This window comes from Lepidochelys olivacea, assembly GCF_965140295.1.
Source record: "Lepidochelys olivacea isolate rLepOli2 genome assembly, chromosome: 1".
Taxonomy (NCBI): Eukaryota; Metazoa; Chordata; order Testudines; family Cheloniidae; genus Lepidochelys; species Lepidochelys olivacea.
Window position 1 is genome coordinate 325,192,835 of NC_140411.1, and position 18,432 is coordinate 325,211,266.

General features: G+C 43.8%; 1 protein-coding gene across 1 annotated transcript in view; it reads right to left on the minus strand.

Moving 5' to 3' along the window:
- Positions 1–18,432, minus strand: part of SLC2A13 (solute carrier family 2 member 13) — a 326,327-nt gene that overhangs the window by 62,138 nt on the left and 245,757 nt on the right. The window contains exon 7 of the mRNA XM_084616563.1: positions 7,305–7,430. Within this exon, the coding sequence (XP_084472689.1) occupies positions 7,305–7,430 (126 nt within the window). The remainder of the gene's footprint in view (positions 1–7,304; positions 7,431–18,432) is intronic.

Here is an 18,432-nt window from a genome sequence, read left to right on the forward strand (position 1 = left end):
GATTCATAGTATACCTGTCATATTTCAGAAGCTACTATACAAATTGGTCAATGGCTTGGAAAACTGAGTAGTAATGAGTTTCTCACTGTACTGGACATGAAAAAAATACAGGAGGGTCATTTAAAAACAGCTAAAGGACCCTTTGCTAATAGATCTCCACCTGCTGAACCCTCCAGGAAAATCTACTATCGCCACAAAATAAAAGAGTATTTAAATTGCTTTTCAATAATCTTAACTGATATGTATTGGTCTAATAGAAAAGATGGGATAAATGTATAACTTTCCAGAGTCTTTACAAAGCCTTTAAAGTATTTTGTCTAAAGTTTCACCCACAGGCAGGTAACCAAGATGATCAGTAATACCTATATCTCTTTGAAATTAAACAAACTTATAAAATGTCTCAATAGCAGGAATCTATTTAGGATTTCTGGTCTCTCAAAATCTGGTCTCTAATTGTCCAATTTACTTTCGATGAACCAGGATACTTTAAAAAAAAATCAGAATAGCGAACTTGCATTCCTGGAGGTGTGCCAACATCATCCTTGTAGCCAACTGACTACAAAAGTAAAATGCACATAGCTCTTGCTAATGTCTCCCTCCCTCAGTGCCAATGTACTACCTAGCACATAAAGTCAGAGCCATGGGTGCTGATCTGTTTCTATCCACAGGCTGTGCCCAGAGCCAATCTTGTGGGCTCATGTGCACAGTCCCACTGTATTGAGGATACAGATGTGTCAAGAGTAACTACAGGTCTCATTATTTTTGCCCCTCGAGCTTTTTTCCTTGTAGAGATAAAATCTTACATATTTTGACAATTAAAAGTCTCTTCCTGTTGCCCTATGGATTGGCCTTGGGGCAGGAGTGTCCATGAAATGCACAAACAGAAGTCACATAGTTTCTGAGAAGACCCCAGATTTGTTTGCAGTGATAGACTGCCCATGGTTCCTCTATTAGGAAGTGAAGGAGCAGTTCAAGAGAGGCAGCGTCGTCTAGTGGATTAAGCACAGGTTTGAAAATAATCAACTCCACATGCTGGGCCCTCACTTCTCTCACAAAATGTGGCTGGTAGTGATCTGAAGATTCCCATTCCTCTTCCTTCCTTTTACATAAAATGAATCAGTACAGAACAATCTTGCTAACCAACCTCAAAATATTTGGGCTGGCCTTGGGAACAGTGGTGTGATCACTGTACACAGGAGTCAGGAAGGTTGGTGGTGCATACAAAAATTGTTTTTCAGGCCCATACAAAAATGCCAAGGCCTGCCGTGTCTATGCTAATGAGTTAGATGAGCTGTCCCTCAATGTTTCACCCTCAAATATACCTGACATATGAGTCATGTTTATGTAACAGATCAAACATGCAACATCTCTTCTAGCCTTTTCTCTATGGAAACTCACCCCCCTCCCAATTCCTTGCTGTCAACCAGACAGTTATGCTTGCTGCACATTTCTTGTGGCATACGTTTGGGTTCGATTTATTTTTGTGGGTTCTTTTCATCCCCTGGTACCATTGTCTGCCACGGGCATCCCTACATTTGAGAGAATCAATGTCTCATATTTTTCCTGTAAAAACATTTTGATACTCTAATTTTCTTCTCAGGTTTCCATGGCAACCTCTGCAATATAAACAGCCTTGCTGGCAGTCTCAAGGGACTGAAATCTCTATCTTCTTTTCCTCCACCATACGGATATTCTTGATTTGGAACATACTGTACTTGTGAATAATTGTCATTCACTGTAAACACACATGCAGTGTTATTGCTACAAAATAGGAGCAGAGGAAACATTTAAAAAATAACTACAGTATTCTACAGAAGTAGTCCACAACATTACAAGTTCCAGTAATTTTATAATGTTTAGGGGCCATTACTGAAGAATAATGCAGGGTTTGTTTTTATTACAATACTCACAATCTAGGAACTCCAAGATTAAGGGCAGGGGGATAACGGTTTTGGACGGTCTCCTGGTTTAGGGCCGTCTAAACAAAGGTGTAGCATTCTGTCCTTGTTTCTTAAAAAAAAGGATAAGAGCCCCTACTGGAGAGGTGGAGCACTGGATGAAGCCGTTGGCCAGGTTTTCCTGGATGCACACATGAAGGGTTGCCAGTTCTGGATTGGACATCACATAAACCCATAAGGGACCTTCGCCCATCTATGGGGAAGTGTGGAGGTAGCATGGCTGCAATCTTCTTTTTAAAACTTCCACATAATCCCAATACTTTTCAAAAGATAGGGACTCAGGCTTAGGAGTGACTCCTTCTGGCTAACTGCCATCTGGAGTTCCCCCACACATGCTGTCACTTCCAATCAGCTACAGGAGCCTGGAGCAGAGGACTGGGGCCAGTTGCGCATAAACAGACGTTTCGGCAGCATTCAGATGGGAAGCTGATCCTCTTTTCTTGCAAGGAGATACAAGGGCCACGTTGCTCCAGCCAAGTGATACAGAGAAGTAGGGGGAAGTGTGGTGAATGGATCACATTGAACTGTTGTACTTCCTGATGGCCCTGGATTACAGCCTCTAGACGTACTGTTTCCTGCATTACTGGCCCCAAGGACAGGAGGGACACATCAGTTGTTTCTAAAAGAACGGATGTATGCTTTTAATGGAGGGGGATTTGTAGTGCTCAAGTGGCTTTAGCCTCTAAAGAAGTCATCGGTAGCCCTGGAAGCAACCAAGGCCCACTGAGGGGGAATCCATTTGGCATCATCCATGGTATGTAACTTTATTCATACTTGGAAGTATGGGGAGGACCTGCATATCCTGGATTGCGTTTCTCTGCAGGTCTTGGGGATAGTTCCAGAGCACAATGCTCCAGTAGTGCCCAGGCCGCACCCCCAAACCCAGTATGATTTGGGCTTGCTTGTTTCCTGATTCCTTAGGGGTCAAGGTCTGCAATGGGCAAGAGGCCATGGCACGTGCTGGTGCTCCACAGTAAAAGTGTAAGTTATTGTGCTGTTGCCGTTTCTTTTCTTCCAGGCTCAAGCATCAGTGGCCAGATCAACCCACATTATTTCATGATTGGGCGCTCAGGCTTTTGGTCTAGGGTGTGGGGTGAAGCAGTGGCAGGATGCCCGTCCTCTCCTTTTGCTCCTGCAGCTAGTTGTCAGTGCAGAGAGAGAGGTTAATGAAAGCACCCAAGCGGGTCAGGGTCTCAACATAGGCTAGCCCATCCTTTACTTCTTCACTAAGTCCACACTGAAAATGATGCAGTTGGGCTGCCTTATTCCATTCAACGTCAGCCACAAGTTGATGGAACTGGGCAGGACCATCATTCGGTGGGTTGCAGGGCTTGGGACAAATCAGTACCCGCTGGCTTAGGGGCCCCACTCTGCATCTGTGGCCAGGCTGGCGGGACAGATCTGGCCTGGTGCTGGGCTGCCTGCTGCTGCTGGCAGTTGGCGGTGCCTACCGCAGGGCTATTGTTGACCATAGCGCCACAGCGGCTCATGGCTCCAGCCGGGTGGATGACTCATTGCACCGAAACGCGGGTGGCAGAGCCTCGGTCGCGCAGGGCAGCAGCTGGGACCCCAGTCGCGTGGGGCGGCAGCCGGGAGCCCAGGCGGGCGGGGCAGCAGCACTCCCTGCACTCCTAGTTCTTGCACCTATGTCTTCCAGGACCGACCATGCTGGCCAATTGCACTGGCCTGTGGGGCTCCCCAAAGTGCGGGGCCCACAGAAGTCGTCCCAATTCGCCCTACCCAAGGGACGGCTCTGGAAGTGGGCAGCGTATGAGGCAGCTGGCTCCTATCCTTGCTGGGGCCTCGTAGTTGCGGCTTCAGCTGAGCAAGTGCAATGCAGGTGGTCAAAGGTCACTGAAGATACTCACAGGAAGGCATACCAGTCCATTAACACCAGGCTGTCCTGCTCCAGCAGGAGGGAGGTCCAATCCAGTGCTTCCTCTGCCTGCAAACTGATCGCTAGTCCCACGTGGGCCTGGTAGGTGGGATACATTAGAAGGCGAAGCAGGAAAAGGAGACGGCATTGGTTCAGGAGCCCCTTGAACTTCTGGCAGTTCCTCTCAAATCGTTGGGTAGTGGTACTGCAGGGCCCTGTACAGAGGGCAGTGGCCCAACCTGAGCCTGGAGCACAGAATTCTCTTCCTGGGACCATGCTAACTGCTCAAGGAGTATCTGATTTTCCTCTAAGAGCTGTGCCACTTGGAACTGCAGCAGATGGTTCTTGCTTTGGAGTTGCATGACCCGCTCCTGCAGGTCTGGTACACCATGGGATCCAATGGGTGATGGTAGATCCACCCCTTCCAGCCCTGTTAATGGGCTCCTGCGGAGGAGGTTGGAAGTGGGTCTAGGCAAACTATAAGAGACGAGAGCCTAGGTGGTCTGGTCACAGCTGGGCTGGGGTTCACACATCAGGGACAATAGTTGGTGAGCAGGGGTCAGAGGAATCACCAGAGCTGGGTTCATTAAGCAAGAGTCAGGATAAAAGTCAGTCTGGGATTGGAGACCTGCCGAAGTACCAGACTGGAATCGGGAGGCAGGCTCAGAGTCAGGCTGGAGTCAGAGACAGTACCAAGATAGAGTCACGAGGCAAGAGTCAGGGTCAGGCTGGAACTGGAGATCAGAAATCAGGAGATGAGGTGAGGTCTGGAGTTGCAGCAGGCCTGAAGTCTCTGTTGTTGCCCACACAACTTCCTGGGGCACCCTCCAGGACTAAATAGGGTGCTGGCCAATCAGAGGGCTGCAAGGTACTGTCACTCTGGGTTCTTTGGGAGTGTCTGTTTTCCACAAAGCTCCCTGGCTGTTGCTCTGCATGGCCTGCAGGTGGCACTGTGAGTATCAACTATTCTAGCTCTGCAGATCTGGATTCTATTCCCCACACCCTTACAGTGAGTATTGTAGTAGGTTTTCCTCCTCTTAGGAAGGATTTTCAGCGTAACAAGTTTATGACTCCATTTAAGTCTTACTGTATACTATTACATCTTCCCTAGCTACAGAGATGGTACTTAAAATGGTAGATTTCAGAGTAACAGCCGTGTTAGTCTGTATTTTGCAGAAAGAAAAGGAGGACTTGTGGCACCTTAGAGACTAACCAATTTATTTGACCATAAGCTTTCGTGAGCTACAGCTCACTTCATCGGATGCATACTGTGGAAACTGCAGAATTTTCCACAGTATGCATCCGATGAAGTGAGCTGTAGCTCACAAAAGCTTATGGTCAAATAAATTGGTTAGTCTCTAAGGTGCCACAAGTACTCCTTTTCTTTCTTAAAATGGTAGAGTACATGAAACAAATGTTGATTCTGAATATGAAGAAAGATCTATTATGACAAATAAAGAATATGGGAGCTCCTCTGAAAATCAAGATGGTGCGAGCTACAGGGGAGATATTCACTATATGCTCAAGAGCATGATGTACGGCTCTGTAGAACTAGAACCGAGGTCTGTTGAGCCTGGGATAGTTGACATTCCCACATCACCACGGGAAGGCTGTACAGAGCCCTATCCAAGGAACACTCTCGAGATTAGGCGCCACAGGAAGTACCACCTAATGATCAATACTGACAACACCCAGTGGCCCTCTGTTTGGTTTATGAGCATTATTTAACCCTGGAGGTTGCTTCAGGAAGTTGTCTTGGACAACCACGCAGGCTTCTGGACTGCTGCGAATCCAGACTACACCTCGCTTTCTGATCTCTGGTTTCCAACCCCAGGCTGACTCTGACCCTTTTGTTTATCAGTCCCAGTTCTAATGATTATTCCAATCCCTGCTCACTGGCTACTGCCTCGTGGCCATCCTTGACTGGTGAACACCAGCCGGGACTGCCTACACCCTGGTCCCTTACACATGAGATTTTATAGCCTTTATTTTAGGTTTTTTTTTTAACTACATATTTTATTGGTCACAAAATTATCCAACCACTTTTAAAATCAAGCCACAATATGGTGATGCAGCAAAGCAGCAGTGATGCTTTTTCATAAGTGAATAAATATAATATCCCTCGATCTAATGGAATCACATCACTCACCTCTATGCCTGGAACAGCCCAAGAGATTGGACATAACATTTTAATGTATATTGAAGAAAGATGAGGTCCTTTTTAGAGACACTTTACACATATTATTTACTTAGTTAGTTTGATATTTTCATTTCCTCTGAGCCCTAGGCAGTTGTGACTCATCATAGCTAAGGCTCCTGACTTTGAAGTTGGAGAAAGACAAAAAATAGCTCCAATAAAAACTTAAAAAACTTTTCTAAAAACACTTTTATGGAACATGTGGCATAAACAAAATACATGGTAGTGAGATGAAGTAGAAAGGTTTTATCAGCAGTCGTGGATGACCTATATAATTTCCTTGTGGCCTCACACCATCCCAAACTCATGTTGATAAAGACTTTACACTACATTATCACAGGTTATTGGTCTTACAGTGATTGCCTGATAAAAGTTAAAACTATACAAAATCTTTCTAAGGGTAGGTAAATGCTTTGCTGTCTCATGCACAAGGGCATAGTAACTGCTGACATTTTAGTGGGAACCTCTCTGTGTGTACACATATATATTCACACACAAGCACAAGGTATACAGTGTTGCCACTTTAAAAATGTGGGAAACCACAAATTCTTGCACACATACCATGCAGCGGACATTTTAGACTTGTTCAGCTGACTGACTAGGCCTATAAGCTTTGTCTTAATTTTAAAATGTTTGAACAAAGGTAAGGTTTAAAAGAAAATGAAACTTCACAGCTTCAAATGTAACTGGAGGGCGTGCGGGGGAGGGGAAATTGTCTCAGAAGAAAAAATCCAAAACAGCAGGAAAATGAAAAGTGTCCTTAGAGTTGGTCCTAGAGGTTTGCCACTCTATTCGTGTTGCAGCACTTAAACATATGTGTGTACAGCTGTGTCAATACACAAACATACCCACTATATCTTGCCTTTTTAATCACTTCATCTGTGCAGCACAGAAGTCTGCATAATTAATGTCTTTCAAAGCTATCATTCCGTCATAGCACGAGTACTAATTTTTCATCGTTCTTTGCAATTAGTGTTCCGAAAAATCTGATGTGACCTTTTAAGTCAACCATCACAAGTACTTCAACTCCTAGACAGCTTCTATTTTCCTTGAAAAATGAAGTCTACATGGGACCTTTTTCACACTGGAAATGTATACTATACACTATAATGAAATAATAATGTCAAAAATACCAGTCAAAAGATCAATTTTCTGGAAAGATGTTTAAGAATACCATTTTCAATGAAAGCATAAATGCTCACAGCAGTCTGAAAATAAATTTTGATTGAGGCCAGTTATGAATTAAGGAATATAAACTCTCAAAGTGACGTACCTGCCCCATGCTGCTGCCATTGTAGATTCTTTCTTAACTGGAACACATGAGGAGTCAACAACATTTGACTTGTTCAGTTTATAGCAGAGACCACAATCTGGATCTAGCATGCATCCATTACAATAACTGAAAGAGAGAAACAAACAGACATGCTAAACAATATTTTCTTTACCTATACCTGTGAAGTGAAACACTTACCTACGAGTTTGTACTGAACATGCTGATTTAAAAGCATGAAGTTGTTTGTCTTTTCTTCCTCCGTGCCACATTCTAGTGAATGGGCAGTTCTGCATCCCCTATCAGTGCTGCTGTGAATAGTAAAATAATGCATACTAAATTGCAGCTGATCAAATACTCAGGTTCTAGGAAAATACGTGGAACATTTTTGGTCGAGAAACAGAGAAAGTACCTTTAAGTGTATGAGGATGGTGAAGACCCTAGATGAAGAAAAAGCAAATCTCATATAATCTTTATACAGAGGTGAGTAAATGAATCAAATGATTTTTTTAAAGAGGAACTTAACCAGAAGCTAAATTTAATTAAAATCTACATTTATAAATAACTGTGTCATATTTGTACATTAATCTTACATACCAAATGGTTAAAACGAAGGCTAACACACAGTATAATGTGACAATTACAGTTACAATGCCCATATATGTTGAAACCTTTTAAACCACTATATGAGAAAATAATCTTGCAGAAAGAAAAGAGTAGCTGTATAGCTATTTGTTTCATAGCCTCTCTTCTACAACATAAAAGACAGGGAAGAAGAAGGGTGGTCCAGTGATAAGGGTTCTAGTTTAGGCCTTAGAACAGTGGTACTCAGCCAGGGCCCCGGGGAGGCTGCGAGCAGGTTTCAGGGGGAGGGGGATACCAAACAGGGCCAGCATTAAACTCGCTGTAGCCCAGGGCTGTGAGCCCTACCACATGGGACTGAAGCCAAAGACTGAGCAATGTAGCTTTGTGGGGGCCCCTGTGGCATAAGGCTCCAGGCAATTATGCCAGCCCGGGCTTTTATATTCAGAAAACCAGTTACTGTGGCACAGGTGAGCCACGGAGTTTTTATAGCATGTTGGGGGGGGGAGGGAGGGAGAGGAGTCTCAAAAAGAAAAAGGTTGAGAACCCCTGCCTTAGAGGATCAGGTTCAATTCCTTGAACAACTCCCCTACCTCCCTGGGGTGTTGTGAGACTATAACATGTTAAAAATTGTGAGGTACACAGATACATATTCCCTATTATTAGAGTAAGTACCAAAGAGATAGTGTAGCCTGTCCTCCCCACCACCCCCCTCCACTATCTCTCTCAACAGAAAGAGAAGAGCAGTGGCCATGAGAGAGAATCAAAGAAGCATGCTGAATTTTTCTTTCATTTCTAAAAAGTTATTATTTTTAAATTAATATTTTTTTATTCTGATTTGGCTTCTGGAAGTTGAAAACCCAAATTTTATCCTGCCTTTGGGAACTTGGAAATGTATATAATGCAGCTATTGAATTAATAATATAACATCGAAATAAAAAATCTCACTGCTTCAAATGTTTCATATTCATGATTTGATCTTTAAAGTTTACTCGCATATAATTAGATGAATATATCATGTACGGTATTAAAACCAATAGTGAAAAGGAAAAATAAGCTGAACAATGAAATAAACACCAGCAGTAAATAATAGTAATAATAATAAATTTTCTTTAAAAAAAAAAAGAAGCATGAACAAAATAAATAAAAGATAGCTGTGCTGTTTGAATCAAGTCTACCAAAAAGGAACTACTTTTTCTTAGGAGACGTGCTTTCAGGATAAAAAGAAAAGGAGGACTTGTGGCACCTTAAAGACTAACCAATTTATTTGAGCATAAGCTTTTGTGAGCTACAGCTCACTTCATTGGATGCATGCAGTGGAAAATACAGTGAGGAGATTTATATACACACAGAACATGAAACAATGGGTGTTACCATACACACTGTAAGGAGAGAGATCACTTAAGATGAGCTAACAAACAACTTGGAGAGTGGTCAGTTTGGATGAGCTATTACCAGCAGGAGAGTGAGTTTGTGTGTGTATGGGGGTGGGAGGGATGTGAGAAAACCTGGATTTGTGCAGGAAATGGCCCAACTTGATTATCATGCACATTGTGTAAAGAGTTGTCACTTTGGATGGGCTATCACCAGCAGGAGAGTGAATTTGTGTGGGGGGGTGGAGGGTGAGAAAACCTGGATTTGTGCTGGAAATGGCCCAACCTGATGATCACTTTAGATAAGCTATTACCAGCAGGACAGTGGGGTGGGAGGAGGTATTGTTTCATATTCTCTGTGTATATATAAAGTCTGCTGCAGTTACCACGGTATGCATCCGATGAAGTGAGCTGTAGCTCACGAAAGCTCATACTCAAATAAATTGTTCAGTTTTACTTTGTGTAATGACACATTCACTCCCAGTCTCTATTCAAGCCTAAGTTAATTGTAGCCAGTTTGCAAATTAATTCCAATTCAGCAGTCTCTCCTTGGAGTCTGTTTTTGAAGTTTTTTTTGTTGAAGAATTGCCACTTTTAGGTCTGTAATCGAGTGACCAAAGAGATCAAAGTGTTCTCCGACTGGTTTTTGAACGTTATAATGTTATATTATAACATGTATAATGTTATAATATATTAATAATTATAATAATAATTAATAATATATAATAATGTTATATTATTAATTCTTGATGTCTGATTTGTGTCCATTTATTCTTTTACGTAGAGACTGTCCAGTTTGACCAATGTACATGGCAGAGGGGCATTGCTGGCAGATGATGGCATATATCACATTGGTAGATGTGCAGGTGAACGAGCCTCTGACAGTGTGGCTGATGTGATTAGGCCCTATGATGGTGTCCCCTGAATAGATATGTGGACACAGTTGGCAACAGGCTTTGTTGCAAGGATAGGTTCCTTGGTTAGTGGTTCTGTTGTGTGGTTGCTGGTGAGTATTTACTTCAGGTTGGGGGGCTGTGATTCTAGGTGGACTCCTCCTGAAGGTCAAAACAACAGACTGGACTTCTACATAGAGTGCTTCCGCCGACGTGCACGGGCTGAAATTGTGGAAAAGCAGCATCACTTGCCCCATAACCTCAGCTGTGCAGAACACAATGCCATCCACAGCCTCAAAAACAACTCTGACATCATAATCAAAAAGGCTGACAAAGGAGGTGCTGTCATCATCATGAATAGGTCGGAATATGAACAAGAGGCTGCAAGGCAGCTCTCCAACACCACTTTCTACAAGCCATTACCCTGATCCCACTGAAGGTTACCAAAAGAAACTACAGCATTTGCTCAAGAAACTCCCTGAAAAAGCACAAGATCAAATCCGCACAGACACACCCCTCGAATCCCGACCTGGGGTATTCTATCTGCTACCCAAGATCCATAAACCTGGAAATCCTGGGCGCCCCATCATCTCAGGCATTGGCACCCTGACAGCAGGATTGTCTGGCTATGTAGACTCCTTCCTCAGGCCCTACGCTACCAGCACTCTCAGCTATCTTCGAGACACCGCTGACTTCCTGAGGAAACTACAATCCATCAGTGATCTTCCTGAAAACACCATCCCGGCCACTATGGATGTAGAAGCCCTCTACACCAACATTCCACACAAAGATGGACTACAAGCCATCAGGAACAGTATCCCTGATAATGTCATGGCAAACCTGGTGGCTGAACTTTGTGACTTTGTCCTCACCCATAACTATTTTACATTTGGGGACAATGTATACCTTCAAATCAGCGGCACTGCTATGGGTACCCGCATGGCCCCACAGTATGCCAACATTTTTATGGCTGACTTAGAACAACGCTTCCTCAGCTCTTGTCCCCTAACGCCCCTACTCTACTTGCGCTATATTGATGACATCTTCATCATCTGGACCCATGGAAAAGAAGCCCTTGAGGAATTCCACCATGATTTCAACAATTTCCATCCCACCATCAACCTCAGCCTGGACCAGTCCACACAAGAGATCCACTTCCTGGACACTATGGTGCTAATAAAAAACGGTCACATAAACACAACCCTATACCGGAAACCTACTGACCGCTATTCCTACCTACATGCCTCCAGCTTTCACCCAGACCACATCACACGGTCCATCGTCTACAGCCAAGCTCTACGTACAACCACATTTGCTCCAACCCCTCAGAAAGAGACAAACACCTACAAGATCTCTATCAAGCATTCTTACAACTACAATACCCACCTGCTGAAGTGAAGAAACAAATTGACAGAGCCAGAAGAGTACCCAGAAGTCACCTACTACAGGACAGGCCCAACAAAGATAATAAGAGAACGCCACTAGCCATCACCTTCAGCCCCCAACTAAAACCTCTCCAACGCATCATCAAGGATCTACAACCTACCCTGAGGGACGACCCATCACTCTCACAAATCTTGGGAGACAGGCCAGTCGTTGCCCACAGACTGCCCCCCAACCTGAAGCAAATACTCACCAGCAACCACACACATCACACAACAGAACCACTAACCAGGAACCTATCCTTGCAACAAATCCCGTTGCCAACTCTGTCCTCATATCTATTCAGGGGACACCATCATAGGGCCTAATCACATCAGCCACACTATCAGAGGCTCGTTCACCTGCACATCTACCAATGTGATCTATGCCATCATGTGCCAGCAATGCGGCTCTGCCATGTACATTGGTCAAACTGGACAGTCTCTATGTAAAAGAATAAATGGACAGAAATCAGATGTCAAGAATTATAACATTCATAAACCAGTCGGAGAACACTTCAATCTCTCTGGTCACTCGATTACAGACCTAAAGGTCGCAATATTACAACAAAAAGACTTCAAAAACAGACTCCAACGAGAGACTGCTGAATTGGAATTAATTTGCAAACTGGCTACAATTAACTTAGGCTTGAATAGAGACTGGGAGTGGATGTGTCATTACACAAAGTAAAACTATTTCCCCTTGTTTATTTCCCCCCTCCCACCCCCACTGTTCCTCAGACGTTCCTGTTAACTGCTGGAAATGGCCCACCTTGATTATCACTACAAAAGGTTTTCTCCCCCCCCACCCCGGCTCTCCTGCTGGTAATAGCTCATCTTAAGTGATCTCTCTCCTTACAGTGTGTATGATAACACCCATTGTTTCATGTTCTGTGTGTATATAAATCTCCTCACTGTATTTTCCACTGAATGTATCCGATGAAGTGAGCTGTAGCTCACAAAAGCTTATGCTCAAATAAATTGGTTAGTCTCTAAGGTGCCACTAGTACTCCTTTTCTTTTTGCGAATACAGACTAACATGGCTGCTACTCTGAAAGCTTTCAGGATAGAAATTCAGTTATGTTTTGTAAGTCGTTTAGGGCTGGGATTGTCTCTTTTCTGTGTTTTAGAGCACCCAGGAAAATGGGGCCCAAATCTCAAATGGGGCCTTTGGACACCATCATAATATAAATATTTACTGCTGCTGCTTTGTTGCTATGTTTCAGTGCAAGAATTTGAAAAAGCTTATATCCTAACACCCCACGTTACTCCAGGTAAAGTATTTTGGAGCATTTAGAGTTTTTTATATGGATGTAAAGGAGCAAACTGTAAAACTATATAAAAGTAACTGTTACATTTAACTTCAGAGGGGCCTGTGACCCTGCACTGACCCAGCTGGGGTTAACCGTACACTGTGGGCTGAAGAGGCCACGCCCCCCTCACCCCTGCTGGGCATGCTCAGCCTAGAGACAGAATATAAAAGGGAGTGGCCCAGCTCAGTTTGGGCTGGCTGAAGAGGAGAGCTGACGCACACTGCTGACTCCTGCCAGGGAATTGCTGGAGCTACAGACTGTGGAGGCCGAGCCAATGGGATCGATGGCGGAACCCCTGATTACCCTGGAGGACAAGAGTGAGCTGGAAGGCCAATATCCCACGAGAACTGACAGAGCAGAAAGCATGGAAGCATGGAAGCGACCCAGGAATGTGACTGCTAAAATAGGAAACAGAGCTGAACTGTGGACTACTGGTTTCACAGGGCACTAGGTCAGGACCCGGTGAAGGAGGATGGGCCAGGGTCCCCCTACCATACCCAAAACCTACTGCAGTGTGGGGGCACTGCTCAAGGACTCTGGCCACTGGCCCACACTGCCCCAAGAGCAAGAGCAGCCCTGAGGACTCTAGCCACTAGGCCGCACTGCCCCAAGAGCAAAGGCAGCCCCGAGGACTCTAGCCACTAGGTTGCGCTGCTTTGTTTTGTAGACTAGGACAGCAGTATCTTGTCTAGCCACTTGAGCCATAACCCCTATTTTGTCCCTTGCAACCAGACACCCCATGGCGGGGTGTATCTACCAGGCAACAGTGCCACATCTGCAGTCCTTACTCACATGAATGACAAGTGCTGCAGGAATGTACCCTAGAATGTGTTCCCTCTCTGATCTTTCAGAACCTGAATCTGCTGACCTGCAGAGCACAGTTTAAGATCTCGTTGAGACTTCTTGTGATGGTGGTACATAATTCATGACAGAGGAGTGGAGCTGCACTGGAGAATCAGAGGTGGTGACCTGCAATTCAATTTTTCTCTCAAGCTCTGTGGAGACTCCTGTCACTGAGCAATTCTTAACATTTTTTTTAAATGAAGGCAATTTCCACGCAAAAACTTCATTAAACTGTTTGGCTGTAAATATTTATCAGTTACTTAAGGAGGGAAAAATAAGACAATGCACTATTTATCCTAAAATACTACAGTAAAAAGTCTGGAAATTCCAGATTAAAATTAAACTTTAAAAAATCCAACATTAGAAAGTGTCAATTTATAAAATTAAGGAGACTGATTAGCTCTGCCCCTGTATCACAAAAAAGCTAGAGGAAACAATCCTAGTTGTGATGTGCAAGTGATCTAACTGTACTACCTTCCTAGTGCAGATAGACTAACTGTACACTCAAATTGTGTACGCCAAAATCCCTCAGTTTCATAGGCGAATTAAACCAACAGGCAGATTTAGGATATTTAAGAGGTTCAGAGCTGCAGAGTTAAAACCGTACTTCTCAAAGTCCTTCAAAATTGCCATAAAAATGTTTCTAAATTCAGATAAGATGAGTATGCAGGGTGTTAGGTGGAGAGGAGCTGGGGGCAGAGTTAAGGTTCTTTCAGTAAGCTTAACTGTGCACGCTCTGCTTCATTAAGTTTGGGATTTCTTTAAAATGTAAACATTACCCTAGAATTTCCAGACTGTTGTGTTTTTGAGAAAATTAATATTTTTAAGGACATTTTCCCTTTATATAACACATAGGTATTTACAACCCTAGCGAGCTTAACAAAATATTTCTCCTGGGAATACCCTATTAAATCAAATATTTTTTTACAGAATGATATAAACTGCAGAAAAGATGACAGTTTTCAAAGAAAAAGAGATAGTAGAGGGATACATCAACTTTCCTTCACTCATCCTGATATATAAAGACACACAAATCTAATAATTTGTACAACAGAAATAGAAAAAACTTTCAGAAAGAAGTCAATTTGAAAGTAATTTCATCATCAGAATATTTCTCTTACAAGATTTCATGAGAAAAATGTAGCCCTGCAATTATCAACTGCAAAAGGAAATAACAATTCCGATATTACATTAGAGAGTCTTAATTAAATTTTGTAAACCACTATTTGAGGCAGCAGTGGTCAACAGCAAAAACAGTTGACAGGAACAGAAGGCCACAAATAAACCAGGATAAAATGTTTTTAAAAAATCGTAAAGGAGTGTATGTGTGTGTGCATGGAGATTTCACATATGGCATATAATGGGTGTATAAAAATTGCATGACCGACTAGTGAAAATGATGCTGTGATGATGATGGAAGGCTATATTTCGGATTTTAACATTGTGATAACACATGTCATATGATTTCTTTTTAAGGGTGAGAAAACCCTCAAACTTAATACCACAGAGACACAGCTATAGATTGTATCATCTAGGCCAGTATCCTGGCTTCAAAAGTGCTCAAGCTGAAGCTGTGCCAAGTGCTGCTGCTGTTGGCTCTCAGCAAGCCACTTGATGAGTTTCTTAACCTCCATTCTTCCTGGTCGGGAAGGTTCACTGTTTTATCGTCCAGCAGAGGGGGGAATTCAATTTGCTGCTGCACTGGGCTTGTCCCCTTGTTTCAGGCAATGCCTGCATTCTCCAGCAAGATTAGTGGTTCCTTGCTCTCGAGGGCACAGGGAGGCCACTGTGCCTCGCTACAGGAAGATGGTAAACAATAGTTTATAGGGGGAAGCTCCAGTACTCTGGGCGTGGCAGAGCACAGTCTTTAGCGCAGAGCTTTCTGGCTGGGACAGACAGCAATTATCAGTCTATAATGGCAGTCTATAAGGGGGCTCTGACCCTCTGGGTGGGGCACAACACTAACAATCTTTAGCCCAAGCCTTCTGGCTGGGACAGTCTATAGGTACAGGCCTCTTGGTCTAGGATGAGTTTGCAACCACCCCAGGTGTGGGATAGCAGCTGCAGGGAGGGGCAGGGAGACCCAGGCCCACCCTACTCCACCAGGTCCCAGTCCAGGGCCCTATCTGTGGTGGGCAGTCCTGCCACTGGGTCAATGGGGAAAGCCCCTGAACCAGGCTGCCTTGCTTCCTGGCAGCACAGCTGACTCAAGGTATGGCTCCCCCAGGCTACTTCCTACCCCACTTAGCCACTGGGGCTCTGTCGAGCAGGGGCTTGGTCTTATTGCCTCACAGTCAGGCAGGGGTCAGTGCAGTTCCTCCTTCGGGTCTTCTGTCTCCTCAGGGGCTGGTCTGGGATCCTGCACAGGACTCTGCTCCCTGGAAGAGACGTCTACTCTCTCCCATGGTCCAGCACCTACTCAGCTCTTTTTATACTTACTATCCCGCCCTGGTATTTCCAGTGAGGGAAGCGGGGCAGATTTGGCTCCACCCACCATGGAGAGTTTAGTGGGCCCTCGCTCTCCAGTTTGGAGGGAGGCCACTCCGCCTTGCTACTCTAACAAAGAAGTTATTACAAAATTCAAAAACGCAGGAGGAGAGAAGTGCATTGTAATTATTTCATTTAAAACATTTAAAACATTTCTCTTTTAAAACCCGGTATAAACCATCAATTGCAGTGCATAAAAAAAAAAATACAGAAAGGGACAACTGAATAAGTTAATGGAAGATCTCAGGCCTATGACAGTACAAGCCATTCAATCTTCTCTCTCTGGGTTTAATGTCATTAGGACTACCTGGTATATGATGATAAAACTTGTAAAGTTACCTGTGTAAATACTCTTTTTGGGTGGTGAGAAAAAGAAGGGGTAGGAGAGATCTCAGAGAACTGTGAGTGAACCAAATAAAAGTTACCTTATAGCAGTCAAACAGATTCTGTGGCCTATGAGAGACTTCAGCTGAAGACAGAAGAGACAGATGAAATGGACGAGGAACCACCCATTCAGGCCCCACCAGTTCATCTGAATAAACCACTTACGAGCCAGAATTAGGGGGAAACAGAACTTCCGGGGCTCCATACTTCTCTAGAATTTTTCTTTCCTTTTATTAGGTCTGGCTCTAGGTGGAAATGTGACACTAGATAGGAAGTCAGGACACTTGTGGATTCTACTCCTAACTCTGTCACTGACTTGCTGTGTGAGGTAAGTCACTTAACAGCTCTGTGCCTCAGCTTCTCCATCTGAAAAAATGAGGATAATATTGGTAACCCACCTTTGCAAATTTTCAGTCCTGTATTAGTATTTTTATACCTAAAAATGTAATGACTTCAAAGTTCAATATCTTGCAGCATGCATGGATGGAAATGGGTGCTCTATAGAGGAGAAATTCCCAGCTTCCCAAAGGGATCCTGCATTCACGTCTAGCTCTGAAAATGCCCAAGATCAGACTTTACAACTTGTGAAATGTCCAGATATAGAAAAGCTTATGGCTGTCTCTCAGCTCTGTACAGTTGGATTGACAATAACTAAGGCACTGGACTTTACAGAGAGAGGGACATAAATATTCCCAGTAAAATTGGAAATATTGAACTCTCTAAAATATACCTTGTCACTTTTTGGGGATAACCTGTATATATCAATTGTGTGTGGCAAAGTCACATGTCTGATGTGGCTACCTGAGTTCCATGTTAATAAAATAATAATTAAAGAATAATAGTAATATTCATGGCTTTAAAGTCTAATATATCTTGAAATATTTCAATGCTTCTGTACAAGATTGTTCTTGGTCACTTCTGGTATACAAGCACCAGACACAGGCAAGAAACAAACAAGACCCACAGATTGCAAACCTTGGTAACAGAAGAGGGCCAAATCCCCTTGATGAAGTGGCAGTTATTCTATTTACCATCCCTTCCAGATGGATTATATTCAAGACATTTTCAATAACCTACTAACAATACTTCAGTCATATTTCCTGTTCATGTCTCAGATCCAAGCAACAGTCAGACATTGGGAAAGACAAAAGAATGCCCTGTCCTGAAAGGATAATAAAGAGATCTAAAGCGCAATGTCACCCTCATACTGATGGCACCACACCATATAATACCTCATTATCTCCTTTAACGTTCTCACAAAAACAATGCACAGGAGGGCGACAGAACAGAACCTTGTAGTAGGTCACATAAGAAAGCCTTGGGGCAGATGAGGAATTGCCCTAAGCTAGACCAATGGGTCCACGGTCCACAACTCCACATAATCTTACCCTGCAAATGCCAACGGCCATCATTGTCTGGGACCATAGGTCTCAAACCTGGAGCCATAGGACTCTTAGGACCTAGTAAGCTCCAACCTGCCACACAACAACTTGCTAACAGTTGCTAGGGCAGAAGCTGAACCTCGACAGAAGACTCCAGTCCTGGAACCTGACTGGCAGAATGCTGGAACCTGGAACCTGACTGGTCCACAGCTTCTATATAAATCCAGCACAAGAACAGGAAGTTGTCCATACAATAGGGACCCACCTTGCTCTGGACTGTGAGCCTTGTGCTTCCTGCTCCTGATTCCACTCCCACTCTTGCTCCCCTGGCTTGACTCTGGTTATTGATTTGTAGTTCTCCTGCTTCTGATCTCCTGGTAACCTGATCCTGCCTGCCTTCTGACACTTGATTCAGGTATGCCCTCTGGCCTATCTTAGACTCTGACCTACTGA